This window comes from Ascaphus truei, chromosome 7 (assembly GCF_040206685.1).
Source record: "Ascaphus truei isolate aAscTru1 chromosome 7, aAscTru1.hap1, whole genome shotgun sequence".
NCBI lineage: Eukaryota > Metazoa > Chordata > Amphibia > Anura > Ascaphidae > Ascaphus > Ascaphus truei.
In genome coordinates, this window is record NC_134489.1 from 29,059,641 (window position 1) to 29,077,216 (window position 17,576).

A 17,576-nucleotide genomic window follows, 5' to 3' on the forward strand; every position below is an offset into this window, starting at 1 on the left:
ACCATGTATTCAGCAGAAGTGCCGTCCACATCCTCGGATAGTGCCCCTGCGCCTACTCCCGCAGAAAATACCCCATTGGATGTCTAAAATCGAGTAGGACCCGCGGCCATAGTAAGAGTACTAGTGGAGGGCATCTACTCTTCTGCATGGCTTGACTCTGGGTCACAAGTGACCATCATCTACTGCCCATTTTATGTCCTGCACCTCAAGCATCTGCCTATGCAGTCGGCGGAAAAGATGAAATGGTGGGGCCTTAGCAGCAAAGACTACCCCATTGATGGCATGATTCAAGTGTGGTTGGACATAACGCAGTTCAATGCCAACAAATCCCACCCCATGGAAGTAGAAGCCTTGATATGTCCCGAGCCCCGGGAACATCCAAATTCCCCCATCATATTGGGGACCAACGCGAATGTGGTGAGATCCCTTATCCTGGTCTATCTGCAAGAAGCAGGGGTACTACCCCTATCATCTCTATGAATTCACCCCGTATTCAAAGAGGAATGCCATAGAATCTCTGCCCAAGAAGGATTTGGACAGTTCTTCAACCTGGAGAAGGGGTTGACAGAGATTCCACCAGGGGGAGTGAGGCACATGGCCGCTGAACCTAACTACCCGGGACGCGACGAGGCCGACTGGTACTTTTCATTAGAGACCACACCCGAAGAGGATGCCAAGAGAGGGTTCAAGGTGGTACCAGAAACGAAAGAGTGGAAGTCTGCACTTCCTCACCAGTTCAAGGTGGCGATACAGAATATCTCGCCCCACCCTATATGGTTTGATGTTGGGCAAGCACTGGGTCGGATATACCTGGTTACTCTAATAGAATCCCGGCGCATGTGAACACGGCTACTGTACAAAAAGCCCCTACCGGTTTGCAGTTCGACTTCGGGGAATCGACCTTGCCCGTGTTGTGGAAGAAACAGCTAAGTGACAAATTGGCGCAGCGCCAGTAGGTGTTCTCCACCAGTGAGATGGATGTGGGCTGCAGCAAGAGTGCTCAACACACGGTCCAATTGAATGATGCCATGCCATTCTGGGAGCGTTCCAGATGCATAGCTGCCAGAGATGTGGAGGACGTGAGGGACGTCCTGAAGGAGATAGAGACGGCGGGCATCGTAACGGAGTCCCGTAGCCCCTATGCCTCTCCTATTGTGGTAGTACGGAAGAAGAATGGGTCCATTCGCCTATGCGTGAACTACTGCACCCTGAACCGCCGCACGATCCCAGACCAATATACCTTGCTGCGGATTGAAGAGATCCTCAGCGCCTTATCAGACAGTCAGTGGTTTAGTTTTCTGGACCTGAGGTCTGGATACTACCAGGTGCCTATGGGCCCCGAAGACCAGGAGAAGACAGCATGTGTCTTCCCCCTCGGGTTTTACCAGTTCACCTGGATGCCCCAAGGTATTTGTGGTGCACCACAACATTCCAGAGCTTATTGGAAAAGACCATTGGTGATATGAATCCCCGGGAATGTCCAGTCTACCTAGACGATATCATTGTGTTCGGAAGAACACTAGAATAGGAAGAAGAGCGCCTTCTGAAGGTTCTGGACCGACTCGGAAAAGAAGGCCTGAAGTTGTCCTTGGACAAATGTCACTTCTGCTGCACTTCGGTCACCTATGTAGGTCACATAGTGTCCGCCGTAGTGAACTGGCCCAGACCAGATAATGTGAGGGAGCTACGATCCTGCGGTTTTGAAGACACTACCGCAGATTTGTAGAGGGGTACTCCAGCAAGGCCAAAGTCCTCAACAACTTGTTGAAAATCTACCCAGAGGAACCTCGGCAAAAAGCCACAACTCCACGACCACCGTTCGGGGACAAGTGGACATCCGTCTGCGAGAAGGCATTCACAGGGCTCAAGAAAAGTCTCACTGAAGCCCCTGTCTTGGCCTATGCCGATCCGGAGCAGCTGTAATCCTGCATGTGGATGCCAGCTTCAACGGGCTGGGAGCTGTGTTACATCAATAATATACCTGCCGGCCTCCGCCCAGTAGCGTATGTGAGTCATAGCTTGACGCCGTGTGAACAAAACTATCCAGTTCACAAACTGGAATTTCTAGCACTCAAGTGGGCTGTAGTCGATAAAATACACGATTAACTTTAAGGGTCTCCTTCGAAGTGCGAACCGACAACAACCCATTGATGTACATCTTGACTTCCGCCAAATTGGATGCCACCGGCCACAGATGGTTGGCTGCCCTGTCTAACTGTCAGTTCATGCTAAAGTACAAGCCAGGGCCATTGAACATCTGAGCTGATGTTCTGTCCAGAAGGCTTGGGCTGAGTGCAATGCCAGACGATGGCCCATGGGAAGAAATTCCTGGCCCTGGGATTTGAGCAATGTGCTCAACCGCAGCAATCATGGAGGGCAAAGTAGCCTTCTCTGAACTAAGGGTAGCGGACTCATTGGGGTGTCAGTCAAAGGCAATTCCTGCAGCATACTGCCATCCAGAAGGCATGTCACACAAGATACCATAATGAGATTTAAAGAGTTGGTAATACACCAGTTGCAAGACCTGGTAGCCAAAGCCATACGTCGAGCCATCCAAGAAAACAATTCTTCCTTAGTGAAGTGTACTCCCAGTGACATGGTCATCGTCATCATGAGGGAGTGGGACAAGTTCCGCTTGGACCGTGGCCTTCTCTACCGGGTTGTCCCCTATCACAACTATCCAGATAGGAGACAACTCATCCTGCCCAGAAGCTTGCAGTACCATGTCCTACGATCTCTGCACGATGATCACGGACTGGGACTGGACAAAACATTTTGACTAGTAAGAGACAGGTGCTTCTGGCCCAAGATGCAGGAATCAGTGGAACGCCATTGTCGGAGGTGTCTGCAGTGCATACAGCGAAAAACACTGCCAACACGCGCAGTCCCAATGGGCCATTTAAAGAGCTCTGGTCCCATGGACCTAGTTTGCATGGATTTCCTCTGCATCGAGACAGACTCAAAGGGTATCGGGAATGTCTTCGTAGTGACAGACCATTACACCCAATAGGCTCAAGTGTTCCCTAAGACCATAACGCTCTCACAGTAGCCAAAGTACTGTGGGAGAAGTACTTAATTAATTCCGGGTTTCCTAATCGGATGCACTCCGATCAAGGGAGAGACTTTGAGAGTAAGTTAATTAAAGAGCTTCTAAACCTACTCAAAATCGAGAAGTCTCGTATGACTCCCTATCACCCCGAAGGAGATGTTCTGCCAAAAAGGTTCAACCGAACTCTACTGGATATGCTAGGCACCCTGAGGTTCTCCGAGAAGGCCAGCTGGAGCAAATATGTCGAGCCTCTAGTGCATGCATACAATTGCACCAGGCATGTACACACCCTATTTCATGATGTTCGGCAGAGAGGTGCGACAACCTGTGCATATTCATCTCCGAGTATCCACCGATAGGGTAACAAACATGACTCATTACAAATATGTGCAACGGCTCCAGGAAACCTCCATAGAGCGTACCAGTTGGCGGAAAAACACACCACCAAGCTGAATGAGAATAACAAGCGGAGGTATGACCATAAGTCCGCCATCATGAATTTCAGCCTGGAGAAGCAGTTCTCTTTAGGAATGCCAGGAAAGCATACGTTAGCGGACCGCTGGCGAGAAGCTCCTTTCGAGGTAGAGTCACAGATGCTGGGCCTCCCTGTTTATCGTATCTGAGATGAAGATGGCAGGTTAAGGGTCTGGCATCGAAATCACTTGCAACTTATTCCCCAAGTGGGGGAAAGTGAAGCTGAACCACCCTCAGTAGTGCTGGAAAGTGAACTGGAGGAGTCCAGCGAGACCCCTGATGCTGTAACAGCAAATGATCTGGATCCCTTGGACCTCTGCCACCACAAACAGAGACTGGTGTGCACCACCAGAAAAAGTAGCGGGTAATGGGCATGTCCCCCATGTACCCTTAAGTGTGGCTTAAACAAGCCGACACTTGACCCAAGGAGTCAGAATTTCGTACCCACTAGAGACTATATAGCTCCAGATTCACACGTTATGAGAGGGCCAGGGCCTCAAGCCGATGGTAGCCTCTCCACCCAAGAAGATGTCAGAGAAGAGCTTCAACGGAGTCAAAGAGTGAGACACCTTCCAATGAGAATGGCGCATGATTCATTAGAGGCACCTTACTATGAGTCTCAGCAGCTGTCTCGGAGCAGGTTTGCCTCTGTTATGACCATGCTCAATGAACTGTTTAACTTGGTTTAGATGTATTGTACATAGTTAAGTTGTATGTATGATATGCATTTTTCATTATATAAGATTCTGTTTATAGTATGTTGTTCCCAAGCGGGAACGTTGGATTCTCCGCCAGGGGTAGTATGTAGCAGAGTCCCCTTCCTTACCTCCGGTGAGGGGGAAATGCTGCAATGCCCGCCGGAGCTTCGCGCCATATCGGGAGTGCGGGGGTGGCCATCTTGTGCAGGCGCGCATGCGCAGAGTGCGGTGGCCATCTTGAGATGGCTCTGCAAGATGCAGCGCAGGACTACAAGTCCCAAGATCCTCTGGGGGTGGGATAATCACATGGGGCAGTCTCAGCCAATAGGGCTCTAGCAGCAGAAGGGATAGGATATCCCCTGCAGCCAGAGAGCCCGCGATCAGTCTGACGGAGGGCGGCAAGAGAGCAGGTAGTGTCCAGGAAGAAATGCCCCTTGACTAGGCCTAGGCTTGCCCCCTTAGGCCCCAGTAGGCCCTGAATCACCCCAGCAGGGTGCATGTTGGCAAGTACCTTTCCCACTTTAGTCGGTTATATTGTTCAAGCTTTGATAGTATGGCTAAACCCACCAGCACAAGGACCACTAAAAATCATCTTGAACACACCCACTACCCACCCTGCCACTTTGAGGCAGTGAGATGAGGATTTCAGGGAAGATTGCTGTGTGTTTTTTAAATATATCTTTTTACATGTACCTTATTCAAGCTACGGGGACCCCGGTTTGTGAGATTTCATTTGAAATTCCTTTACTAAAATCGGGCGCCAGAGCCAGCCTCACTCTGGTGGCTAATAGAAAACGTGTGACATCACTTGTGACATTGCAACTTCTGATTGGGTAACCCCGCAGCCAGTTTAGTTTTCCCTTGCCAGTCGTTGCAAAAGTAACAACTTGAAATTTCTCTGCAATTGCGCGGTCCCATGAGTTTTAAGTCCTGTGTTTGAGCTCCATGGGACCCTTTGGATCATTTTTGTAGATAAAACTTGATTTTTTGGGAGGGGAATTGGTGGAATTGCTTCTTTAACAATGTTATGTTGTATCCCAACCACACCGTGGAGCACTTAAATTATTGTCATATTATAAATACATTATAATAGTTTTTAGCATACTGTGCAGTAAATCAAAACAATTAAAATACAAGTGGACAGCACATTTTTAAAGTTACTTTCATTTCCCGTGTTTTTGGTGAAACTCACATATATATGGCAATTATTTGTGTAGATCATGCTTCCATTTCTGAGAAGAAACAGAACATTCTAAACTTGTTGGCCTGCTGGGATGAGGATAAAGAACAAAGCTACAAGCCGAATTCCTTCTACCCAACTGGTGGTTATGACTATAGATACAGGAACTGCAAGGAAATCAAACGTTTACAAGAGGCAACCAAAGGTGGGTGAATCTGCCTGCTCCCCTGAAGGTGCAATACCACATCGCAAAACAACCTTTCTTAAACCATGTAACAATCTAATTATCTTCTTGTACTAATCTAACCATGCTAAAAGCAAAGATTTCACTTTTATGGAAATTAGTTATTAATTGTGTTTCTTAGGGTCGTCTGGAGTGTTTCCTTCACCCATATCCCACCTTTTTCTGATACGATAACCACTAAGGATAATGAGAGGGGAAGGGGCTTTGCCTGTTCAAATTCTTATTGAGCACACAGAGATATCAGACAAAAAGTCTAAGCTCAATGTTTACCAACTAACTTTAAAAACACTTATAGATGTAAAATTTTGGGGAAGGAGGCATTCATCCTCCGGGCGTAACCCCTTAGATATGTCACTGGCATTACTTCACTTCGGTCCTAGTAAAGATTGCCCATTTGGGATCTGAACTACCCTGCACCTCATTGTACTTCAACTCTTAGAGATGTAACCAGACTTACTGTTCCCAGTCTCGGGGCAAACCGCAAGATCCCACCCGTGGGAAAACATGGCTTACCTGGAATATTTCTTCTGCCGTTCCTGCTGCGGTGAAGTTGATTTTTTTTAAATTGCAATTTCAGTTTCTAACCACCAGGCGGCACAGTGAATATCTTTGTTTCTGAGTGGCCGCATTGAGGCTAGTGCACAGTACAGCATACAGGTGGTCCTCGTTTACCCACGTCGACGGATGTCTTATCCGGCGCCGCATAACAGTCCACCGCACGCATTATCCGACGCCGGACCTGCTTATCCGATGGTCACCGCTGCCGATTAACATGGGACCTTAAATCCGACAGTCCGTTAACCGACGGCGGTTAGCGAGACGCATTCCGTCGGAAAAGCGAGGGCCGCCTGTATTGCAGTATTTACTCTAAATAGTTTGGATTTTTGGCACTAGTTTTACCAAAATCAGATTTCAGTGTGCGGATCGGAAGGCAGAGTGGGCAAAAAAAAAACTCAGCCAAAATATCGGAATCCGCCCCGCATGGATTTCATGAAATCCACCATCGGATGTTATCTTGAATCTGAGTCCGAATTCTTACAAATCGAGAAAGAGAGCGTTGAGTTGACAAGTCTAAAGCACCTTGTGAGTACAGATGGGAGAACCTGTCTGATTCCGTTCTGCGGATTTCCTCCTCATCAGTGGTCCAATCAGATCCACTGCCTGAAAATCCAGAGTCAGATTATGTCATCTAAATCAGAACTGAATCCTGGGAATCCGGCACTGCGGTCCGACCCTGCAGCTTCTGCAGAATCCGTGGCCGGAATCCGTTCCGCAGATTACGCGGAGTTCGACAAAAAAACCCCACAAATGATTTATTTTGCCACTGCTGCTTCCTGACAGTTCCGCACACGATCTGGTGAGGAAAGGGGACAGGGTGTGTGGGAGGGAAGGGACTGGGAGAGAGGGAGAGGGAAAGAGAGAGATAGATATAAAGATAAATAAAAAAATTATTTTAGGAGGAAAGCGAGAGAAAGAAAGATTAGAAAGAGAGAAAGAAAGGTAACAAAAATTCATTAGAGACAGAAATAGAGAAATAGAGAGTGAGAGGGTTGTTTGTTTTATTTTGTTCTTTTTGAAAAAAAAATAATGGATTGGTGGCAGCCAGGGCAGGCGTGGCTGTTCCCGTGCCCCTCCTGTGAGACTGCGGAGGAATTTTTCTGATTTTGGCTCAGTTGGCAGTGATGGGCGGAGCAGCAAGGGCAGCAGTTGGTGTATCAGTGGATTTTCTTCCTGGTACCAGCCATCAGAGCAGTCGTAGTACTGTGGCTGTGGCAACCTTGGTTGTGAGTGCACCACAGGAACCTGCTGTCCAGCCTGTGTCAGAGGAACAGGTTGTGTTGGCCATTAGTTCTGTCTTAGGCCGTGATTATACCACAAACCGCCACGCGACGTCGCGTGGCTGTAATCAAATTAAAGTAAACATACCTCGCGTGCCGCGCATACTGCAAAGCATCAGCCGCATGAAGAGACTTTCAAAACTGTTTTCATGAGGGGACGGCCGCTTCACGTGAGGCCGCGCCTCCGCCACGCCTTCGCCACGCCTCCCTGTCTCCTCTTCTCTTCTCTCCCTTGTATGTTCAAGATGCCGCCTGTCGGCAGCGCAGGGTAACGTCACCGGATCACGCTTCCGCTCAGCGGCATCTGGTATAATCAAGGTCTAAGAGGAAGCAGATAGGACAGAGGATTTGTGGGCTATTTATTGGAGACAGCAAAAGACAGGGGTGCCCAATGCTACATCAAATGGACAAGGCATATATGGTAATAAGTACAAAGTTTAAATACTTCAATAATAATAGTAATAACTTGGTTATTTAGTTAAACCCTTTGGCCAAAGCGTCGTAAGCCTGCATACCAAACGTCAAGATATAACCAGTAACGCAGGTCCTAACACTAAAACTGTGAACCCTTCCTGTTACCTCTGTATGAGGGGAAGCAACTGCAATGAGTCTTGTCCCTTCAACAAGATGCCAGAACCTCCCAAGTTAAAAAGGTGGGGAGGGGCGAGCTTGGGGGGAGGTGCCATGTACCTCCATTTAACTGTTACCAGTCAGAAATGGATTAACACACACATTCCCAGGTAGCTCAAACTCCTACATCCACCACATCATGAATATATATATTTATGCCAAAATGAGTGCTACTGAGCGTGGCAAATGTATATAACAAAAGATAGGGGCGCCAAATGCTACATCAAATTGACAAAACATATACTGTATGGTAATTAATTTCTGACTGGTAACAGTTAAATGGAGGTACGTAGCATTCAGTTAGCAACTGATACAAAGATTCATTGAATACGACCATATCAAGATGTATATTAGAAATAATTATTTAATTTTAGTCAAATATTGGAGAGAGAGAGAGAGAGAGAGAGAGAGAGAGAGAGAGAGAGAGAGAGAGAGAGAGAGAGAGAGAGAGAGAGAGAGAGAGAGAGAGAGAGAGAGAGAGAGAGAGAGAGAGAGAGAGAGAGAGAGAGAGAGAGAGAGAGAGAGAGAGAGAGAGAGAGAGAACCAGCGCTCAAAAACAATATTAAACAGTGCAGTTAGTGAAATCAATAGTCATAATACATATATATGTGCATAGACGTATATATAGGACCACAATTTATATAGGTGACTAAACCAATGTCCACATGTAGAGTCCAGAATCAGATAAAAATAGGCATATACCAATCTGAAACAAGATCCTGTATCATGGAGAATTGCCAATATGCAGGAAGGGGGAGGGCAGCTCTTGTAGGAAGTTTTTGTTATTTATAAAAATGTTTTACCAGGAAGTAATACATTGAGAGATACCTCTCGTTTTCAAGTATGTCCTGGGCACAGAGTTATAAAAAATACATGGTTACAATAAAAGAACAGGGTTATACAGTCACTTCACAGACATTTCATGGACAGCTAAAGTAGGAAAATTGGGTACAGGGGATAAAGGGCTTGTGAGTTTCAGATAGAAATAGAGCAGCTTTAACATCACCAAACATCAGCGAACGGCAGCAAACGGCTCACGCCCTTTGGCTGCGCCAATGGCTGTGCGCCTTTGGGGCAACGCAGATGTACGCTGGAGTGAACAAAAAGATCTTTTCTTTGTGTCCCCATGGCTCATTAACATTCCAGTGGGTGGGGTTGCCGATTCAACAAAGATCAAGCACATGTTAACCCTTAGCACGCTGGTCCTGTGCAGAGGGGAGCAATTCTTTGGGGGGCCCCATCAGGCTGTGCGCCTTTGGGGCAACGCTTAAGTACGCTGAAGTAGGGGGGGCGGGAGACAAATGCCCATTTACAAGAAACAAAATATAATTGAGCATTGAATAGATCCCAATACCGGCAACTGGCTGGATGATCCGCCGTCAGCTGGAGAAATCCTCAATGGATACAATCCTATACAGCATCAGGAAATCCCCAGTGTGCCGACAACCAAGGTAGACAGAATAGCGTCCTCATAGGGTTCCGTGTGAATGCAAACACACTGGCAGCTCTAAGGACGGTAGTCTTTCTAACGTGGACGTCGGCACACTGTGGATTTCCTGCTGCTGTATAGGATTGTATCCATTGAGGAATTCTTCAGCTAACCGCAGATCGCCCAGCCGGTTGTCAGTATTGGGATCTATACAATGCTAAATTATATTTTGTTCCTTGTAAGTGGGCATTTGTCCCCCCCCCCCACTTTTTTAATAAATTTTCTTTTTTGGTAATGCACTAGGGCAGCGGTGCGCATACTGGGGGGGGGGAGGGGGCGCAAGACTTTTTTGGGGGGGTGCGCCGCAGCTCACTTACCCGGCTTCCGTGTCCACTTCTCTCAATGACAACGTGGCATCATATGATCTGACGTGACGTCACATGACCCCGAGGGCGTCATTTGACGCTGCAGGGGGGCATGGCACAGGGGGGAGAGCAGACAGGGGGGGGGGGCGCAGCTCAGGAAGTTTGCGCACCCTTGCACTAGGGTGTGTGTGCTCTGTCCTCTTGTTTATATATATATATATATCATGCTTTTTAATCGGGTGACCCTATCTTATACATTCAGGGACACAGGTCTTAAACTAAACCAGTCCGAAGATTCTAACTCTGATCTGGAAAAAAAGCTTTGGGAATGACTGAATAAACGATCAATCCTAATAGTTGACTTAAACCTCTCACCATTTCATTTTTATCTTAGTATAAAGCAGTATTAGATTCAGGGAGTTTACGTGCAGATGAGTTAACCTGTGTCCTATTCTATAGATGGGATTTACACTCTGACCACTGAAAATGGAATGACCTACCAGACATTCTGTGACATGACCACCAATGGAGGAGGTTGGACCTTGGTGGCCAGTGTTCATGAGAATAACATGAATGGCAAGTGTACATTTGGCGATCGCTGGTCCAGTCAGCAGGGAAACAATCCTAACAACCCAGCGGGTGAAGGTAACTGGGCAAATTATGCCACATTTGGGTTGCCTGAAGGAGCCACCAGTGATGACTACAAGGTATGAAGTCTTCATTTGGTGAAATCTAATTCTTTACATTGAAGTGTGGGCACGTTGTGATAAAGAAATCTATTGTAAAATATAGCAATCAGTATTAAACCCTAAACTAACCAACACTCTAGAGCCCCAAATAATCATTTTCTTAAACGATATCTCGATATACAAAAATAAAATAGAAATAAATGATGCATCTAAAATATATACAGTATATATCGCATACAGAAGAAAAGAGATCCCTCTAGTTCCCCAATATCCCATAATATGAGGCTCCTTTCAAGCACCAATTTCAGATATATTATATGTACTCACCGGTTGAGTTAAAACAGGTTACCATGGTAACCAGGTAGCATAAAATGTTTGGTGGATCAGAGACCCGTCCACCCCCGAAGAAGTTTGTGTAGAACGAAACGCACGTCGGGTTGTGATGACGTCATGGGCATCGGCTCAGTAGCGCGTCTGCAACGTAAGGTTGCAGTCAAATAATATACAGCTTCACTAGTAATATCTGAGTAACTTATACAGCAGAGCTAGCTAACAAAGATGTGAGCCACGAGGCAACCACTAGCCGATAGATAGGATGAGTGATTACAAGGCTCATCTACTATCCTTTTCAGGGTGAAGACATGGTTACATTTGTCTACAGATTTCAACTCTAATTGACTTTGACACAAATGCAGCAGCTGAATACTCCCTGGCAGTTACAATTGTTGCAATCAGCAATATTGTGAGTTTATTATCACTCTCTCTATAATACCAGCAGGGGAACACCAGTAAAAATTCACTCATTATAGTGCATATTCAGCCATCTAGCCGTTTAGGCTTTACTTATACTCAACAGCGGAGTGTATTATTATATGAAGTTAGCCAATTTAGATGTGGATTGATCAGGTGGTTACCAACATAACCATATGATCAGTTCATACTGTATATATAGACCATCAGCTCTGTCAATTTTGTGTCCTAACAGGGATATCACTGCTATATTAATTCACTGTTGCTGCAGTTTTCAAGAGGTTTATTACCTTAAATACCCTTTTTTGGACTAGATGTTGCAACAAGCAACACACTGCCCTTAATACTCACTGTGCATTTCCCACAGAATTCTTTCACAGTTCGGTTCACGTACAGTATGTATATATGTACTTTATACGTTAGGTCACTTATTAGGTCACTTATTGTAAATCACACGTAGTCATTAACAGTGAGTCGTCCCATTAAGAACAATTACTATTACTTAGGTATAACGTTTCACTATCAGCATTAGTATCTCTGACATCTACCAGAATCAGAGTTCAACTAGTGAGATATATATATATGCACTATTAAGTTGCAGTAAGGGAATTAACCCTATGCTGCTTATTAGTGATTCACTGTATATAAGCGCTAACTTAGGTTTAAACAATTGTGTTTTCTATGTGATACCATTAAATATTATTTCAATTTAGTGGAGATGGGGAAACCCTAAATAGGGACTCCATCTCTTACCAGTATTTGTGGTTACACATTTTCATGTTATAGTGAAGGCTGTGTGCGTAATAGAGGGATCTCTTTTCTTCTGTATCCTATATATATTATCTCTAATTGCCCCCCTATAGTACACCACACTATTACTCTGAGCAGAGGCCACTTTCTTTTTTCAACAATCGAAAATATTTAATCATAAATTAATAACGAGCTTAATTACAATGGAGTAGTAAAAAAAAAACTGGAACAGAGCTGCTCCTCCATAGATTAAAATGGTGATTCATGTCCCAGTTAAATAGAAAAACTGATCTGCACAGTACAGTTAGTATATAAACTAATATTGTTCAAACCAACGAGACCTCCAGCTTGTGAACACAGATGCCAAATGATAACGAAGCATCAAATAAAAAATAGAAAAAGTTCATAAATGTATGGAGAAGGAATGCCGAAATCCACTCTCAGTTGCAAACGCAATGTGAGCCGGGTCTTCAGTGTCTTAGCAGCCCAATGCATATTGTCTACATTTCTGCAGACAAAGTGCGAGACCTCTGGTATTCTGGTTTTGTTTCTAAATAATTTGGGGGTTTTGTATTTGTCTTTTCCCAATGTAAAGGTCTGATAGGCTTTGATTTTGGTTTAGTCCATCTCTATTTAGTGTATATACTTGTGTACTTTGGTTTACTATTTGACCGGAACTGAGGTCACCATGCTTATCTTTTGAGGAGCAGTTCTGGTCCTTCATGTTTACAGGGTATGAGTCATTTTCCACAACACTTTCAGGTCCACAATACATTACACACTAATATTGGTAGATGTTGTTTTTTTTTTTTATTTTAGACTTGACATTTTTTTCCTATTGATTCCTTGAAAATTGTGAAACTACAATAATACTGATTATTTTTGGATTGGGTGCTGGTTTGCTTATAGTTTTCCTCTACATTGTATGGGAGATTCTGTTAGGGTATCTGTAGTAAAAGTTGTGTCCATTGAGTTCAACCTTTGCTAAATTATACCTGGGTGGGATGCTCATTCTATATTTAAATGTATAGTTATATTCATCCAGAGGATGAAAAACCCATTGAAGCATTTGGCAACTATGTTTCAAGGGAAATCCATATCCTTCTTAACTCCAGTGAATAAGATTGCCTGAACACAGTATGTTTTACCTTGTTTGGCATACTCCTGTACACCATTCCCATCTAAAAAGATGACCAATCTTTTCTTTTTTTTTGTTTCAATTTTTTTATTGTTTTTTTGAGAGAATGACATCGTATAACAATTTTTAACATACATCTGTTACAACTTCCCATTTTACAAAAGGAAGAAATATTAAACATTATATTACAACATAAATAATACTCTCGTTGTCTTCTTTTCTTATATATTAACTTTCATCTGTTGTAGTCTACAAAACTTTTTTATTATTTTTACATTTTAACAGCCTATTGGGGAATCAGCCGCTTCCGGACATATCTCTCTCACAGAGAAAATCAAGGATAGTAAAGAGAAAAGCAAGAAAGAAGAGGGGGAGGGGGTGGCTTGTTTACTCCAGTCTTGTGTGACCCATTTATTCTTTTGTTAATTGTCTGGCCATACTGACCAAACCTTACGAAATGTATCCACCTTTTGACTCAGCTGTGCCGAGAGGAGTTCCATTAGTCTTATTTCCCTGACCCGTCTCAGTACTGTCTGCTTGGAGGGGGCGTTTATTTTTTTCCATGTCGCAGCTACCGAGCAGCGAGCTGCTGTGAGAACGTGGCTTATTATTTTGTTCTCTTGGGGTTGTAGTCCCTCTTTTGGTTTAGCCAGCACAAGGACCAGTGGGTCCACCTCTATCTCTACCACCCAGGAGTTCTCCTATCATTATTTGTATCATGATCCAGAACCCCTGAATTTTTGGGCAATTCCACCAGATATGAGCCATGTCTCCTTTTTGCCCGCATCCTCTCCAGCACAAATCTGAGGACCCGGGGAAAATCTGGCTCAATCTATTTGGGGTTAGGTACCAATGAAACAGAATTTTGTATATGTTTTCTTTTATAGTTGTGCAAATTGATGTTTTAGAGGCCGCTTCCCAGGTATCCTCCCAGTCGTCCCTGTCCAAGTCTAGGTTTAAGTCTTCTGCCCATTTTAGCATGTAGCTATGCTTAGATTGTACCGCAGTTGACGCCAGGCTCAGATATACCTCCGAAATCAGACCTTTGCAATAATAGCCTCTTCTGCATAATCTCTCAAATTTTGTCATAGCAGAAAACACTGTGTCTTTTGAGACTGTTTGTAGGTAATGTCGAATTTGCAGGTAACCAAATACCGGAAAATTTGTAATTTTATGTTTTTTCTCCAGCTTTGGGAGGGCAAGAATCTTATCTTTGGATACATAATCATCCGCTATTACTAACCTTAGCTCTTTATATTTACTAAGTCCCTTTGGGAGGCAGCCTGGGGTAAACTCAGGATTGCTAAATATGGGGCTCATTAGAGTGGGGGAAGATGCTAAATGGTATTTCTCCTTATTTCTTGTCCATATCTTCCATGTACATCTCATTGCTCCCAGTTTTAATTTATCTGCTAGGCTCTCCCTCCCCCGGTCCAAAGGGTTGCCGGTAGAGAAAGGGGTCCTGCGTAGGTAGACTCAATCCCCAACCAACAACTTGTAGTTGGATCGTTGTTCCACATTATTACTTGTTTTAGTTTGGCCGCCAAATAGTATTTAGTGATATCCGGGACTCCCAGACCTCCGCAATCTTTTGGGGCTAGCAAAATTGCTCTAACAACCCTTGGTCTTTTGTTGGCAGGATATTCATTTTAACTGTGGCTATTCTTCCTAGCCAAGAGATCTGATATTCGTTCCAGCTCTGAAGATCTTTTCTAATCTTTTCGAAGAGAGGGGGATAATTGTGTTGGTATAGGGTCTTAAAAGAGCTCGTTATCTGTATTCCCAGATATTTAATTTTTATCGAGCTCCATGTATAATTAAAGTTTGCCTGTAGCAACTTAACTTCTGGTGCTGTTAATGAAAGGTTCAGTGCCTCCGACTTGTCCGTGTTAATTTTATATCCCAAAATTTTACTAAATTGGTCCAATTGGGATTGTAAGTTCGGGAGGGACATCAATGGGTTGGACAGGGTTAGGATAATGTCATCGGCAAACAGGGATATTTTGTTAATTGTCTCTCCAATTTCAATACCTTTGATATTCTTTTCGTCTCTAATTGTCGTTGCCAAGGGTTCTATGGAGAGGGCGAATAGAAGCGGAGATAAGGGGCATCCCTGTCGGGTACCGTTAGTGATTTTTATGGGGTTTGGGTCTCCTCCTTGGAGTTTCACGACTGCTGTGGAAGTTTTGTATAGGGCTCTGATCCCCTCTAAGTATTGGCCCCTAAATCCGAATTTGATCAAGGTTTGATCTAAAAAGTCCCACCATATCCTGTCAAATGCTTTCCCTGCATCTAGACTCAATAGGATAGCCTTCGTATTTGAGAGGTGTACATAAGGTTGATAATTTTTCTGATATTATCAGAGGCCTGTTTTCCCGAGATAAACCCGACTTGATCTATATGAATTAGACTGGGCAATATTGGGGTGAGTCGGTTTGCCAAGATTTTGCTAAAAAGTTTTAGATCCGAATTAAGGAGGGCTATGGGGCGATAGTTACCACATTGTAATGGGTCTCTCCCTTCCTTGTGTATGATTGCTAGGTTTGCTTTGGACATTGTTGTCAGAATATCTGCTCCCCCTAGGAACGAATTAAACATATCTAGCATATATGGGGCTAGTACCTTCTTAAATTTTTTGTAGTACTGATTTGAAAAGCCATCTGGGCCCGGCGTTTTACTGGCTTTTAATTGAGCAATGGCTCCTGTCGGCTTTGTTACTTTTATCATAATATTTTTGTTTGGTCCACCTTAACGCCCTCTCCACTTCCTCTAGTTGCGTCTGCTTAAATTCAGATCTGGTTTTATCTAGCACTTGAAATAATTTTTTTGAGGGGTTATTTTTATGTTTCTGTTCCAGAAGCTGCACTTTTTCAGTTAATTCATTGTATAGTTTTTGCTTAGATTTTTTCTTATGTGATGCTATGGAAAAAATAGTCCCTCTTATTGTAGCCTTATAGGCTTCCCATAGCATTGCTGGTGACTCTATGGAGCCCTTATTCAGCGTAAAATATTCTCTGAGTTTTTCTTTAATGTCTATTTCTACATCTATTTGGTTCAACAGAGAATCGTTTAGTTTCCAATTGTATTGATTGCTTTTACTGAAGGGGAGCGAGAGTACTAGTGAGACCGGAGCATGGTCCGACCATGATATTGACCCTATGTCTGACTGGGAGGATGCCTGGAGAACATCTTTGGTTCCCAGAAAATAATCAATCCTTGAATAGGTCTGGTGCGGGGGTGAAAAAAATGTGTAGTCTCTCTGACCCTGGTGCTGTGTCCTTCAAATATCTATGAGCGAGTATTGTTTTAGGATGTTTCTAAAGTTTTTAGCATTTTTTTCAGTAATGCGTGTGTGTGACGTTCCTTGTGCACTTGTGCTGTCTAGTTCTGGGGTGACTATCATATTCACATCTCCTCCTATCAATAGTGTGGTTCTTGGCTGGGGGGATATGCTATCACATAAGTCCCTTAAAAATTTCACTTGCCCGTCATTTGGAGAGTGTAATTTCACTAAGACTATTTCTACCCCAGTGAGCGAGCCATATAGAATTAAGTATCTACCTTCTGGGTCTGATACCGCTTTTGTAGGGTGAATGGAATATTGTGTTTGAATAGTATTGATACCCCTCGTTTTTTTGTTGTGCAAGACGCGTAATATGCTTGGGGGTAGTCTCTCTGCTGTTCCACTTTGCTTTACACCTCCTGCGTCGGCTGTTCTTCTCTACTCATCCCGCGTCGGGTTCCTCTGCGACGCCAGGCGTTGGGATGTCCTTGGCGTCTTCGCCGTTCCTTGTCTAGGCTGCTCTTCCTCTGCTCCCTCAGATGTCACTTCATCTGTGTGATGGAGACCCATGGCTCTTTGGAATCTGGGGCCATCTTCTATGTAGGACACCACGTGCATCTTCCCTCCAGCCTGCACCATCAATTTAAAGGGGAAGCCCCATCTGTACCTCACTTTGTGATCCCTTAATTTGTGTGTAAGGGGCCGCATTTCTCTTCGCCTGTCTACTGTTGTTTTAGATAGGTCGCTGTAGATTTCCAGGTGGGTATTACGGAATTGAACCTCACCTCTTTCCCTGCTGGCTGTGAGCACTTTTTCCTTAGTTGTATAGGAATGGAAGCCTATGATGACGTCTCTGGCCCTCTTAGGATCTTGCGACTTCGGACCCAATGTCCTGTGACCAATCTTTTCTTAAAGGTATCTAATGTATCTGCCGTCACAGTCTCTATGGGTGATACATTCCACATTATAATTGTACTTACTGTAAAGAGCCGTTTACTTTGCTGCTGGTGAAATCTCCTTTCTACTCATTTCAATGGGTGATCCTGTGTCATCTTTACT

General features: G+C 44.3%; 1 protein-coding gene across 2 annotated transcripts in view; it reads left to right on the forward strand.

The window, feature by feature from the left end:
- LOC142498872 (intelectin-1-like) overlaps positions 1-17,576 on the forward strand; it is a 43,850-nt gene that overhangs the window by 10,111 nt on the left and 16,163 nt on the right. For both annotated transcript variants that reach the window (XM_075607490.1, XM_075607491.1), the window contains exons 4-5: positions 5,439-5,606; positions 10,367-10,614. In XM_075607490.1, coding sequence (XP_075463605.1) covers positions 5,439-5,606; positions 10,367-10,614 — 416 coding nt within the window. The remainder of the gene's footprint in view (positions 1-5,438; positions 5,607-10,366; positions 10,615-17,576) is intronic.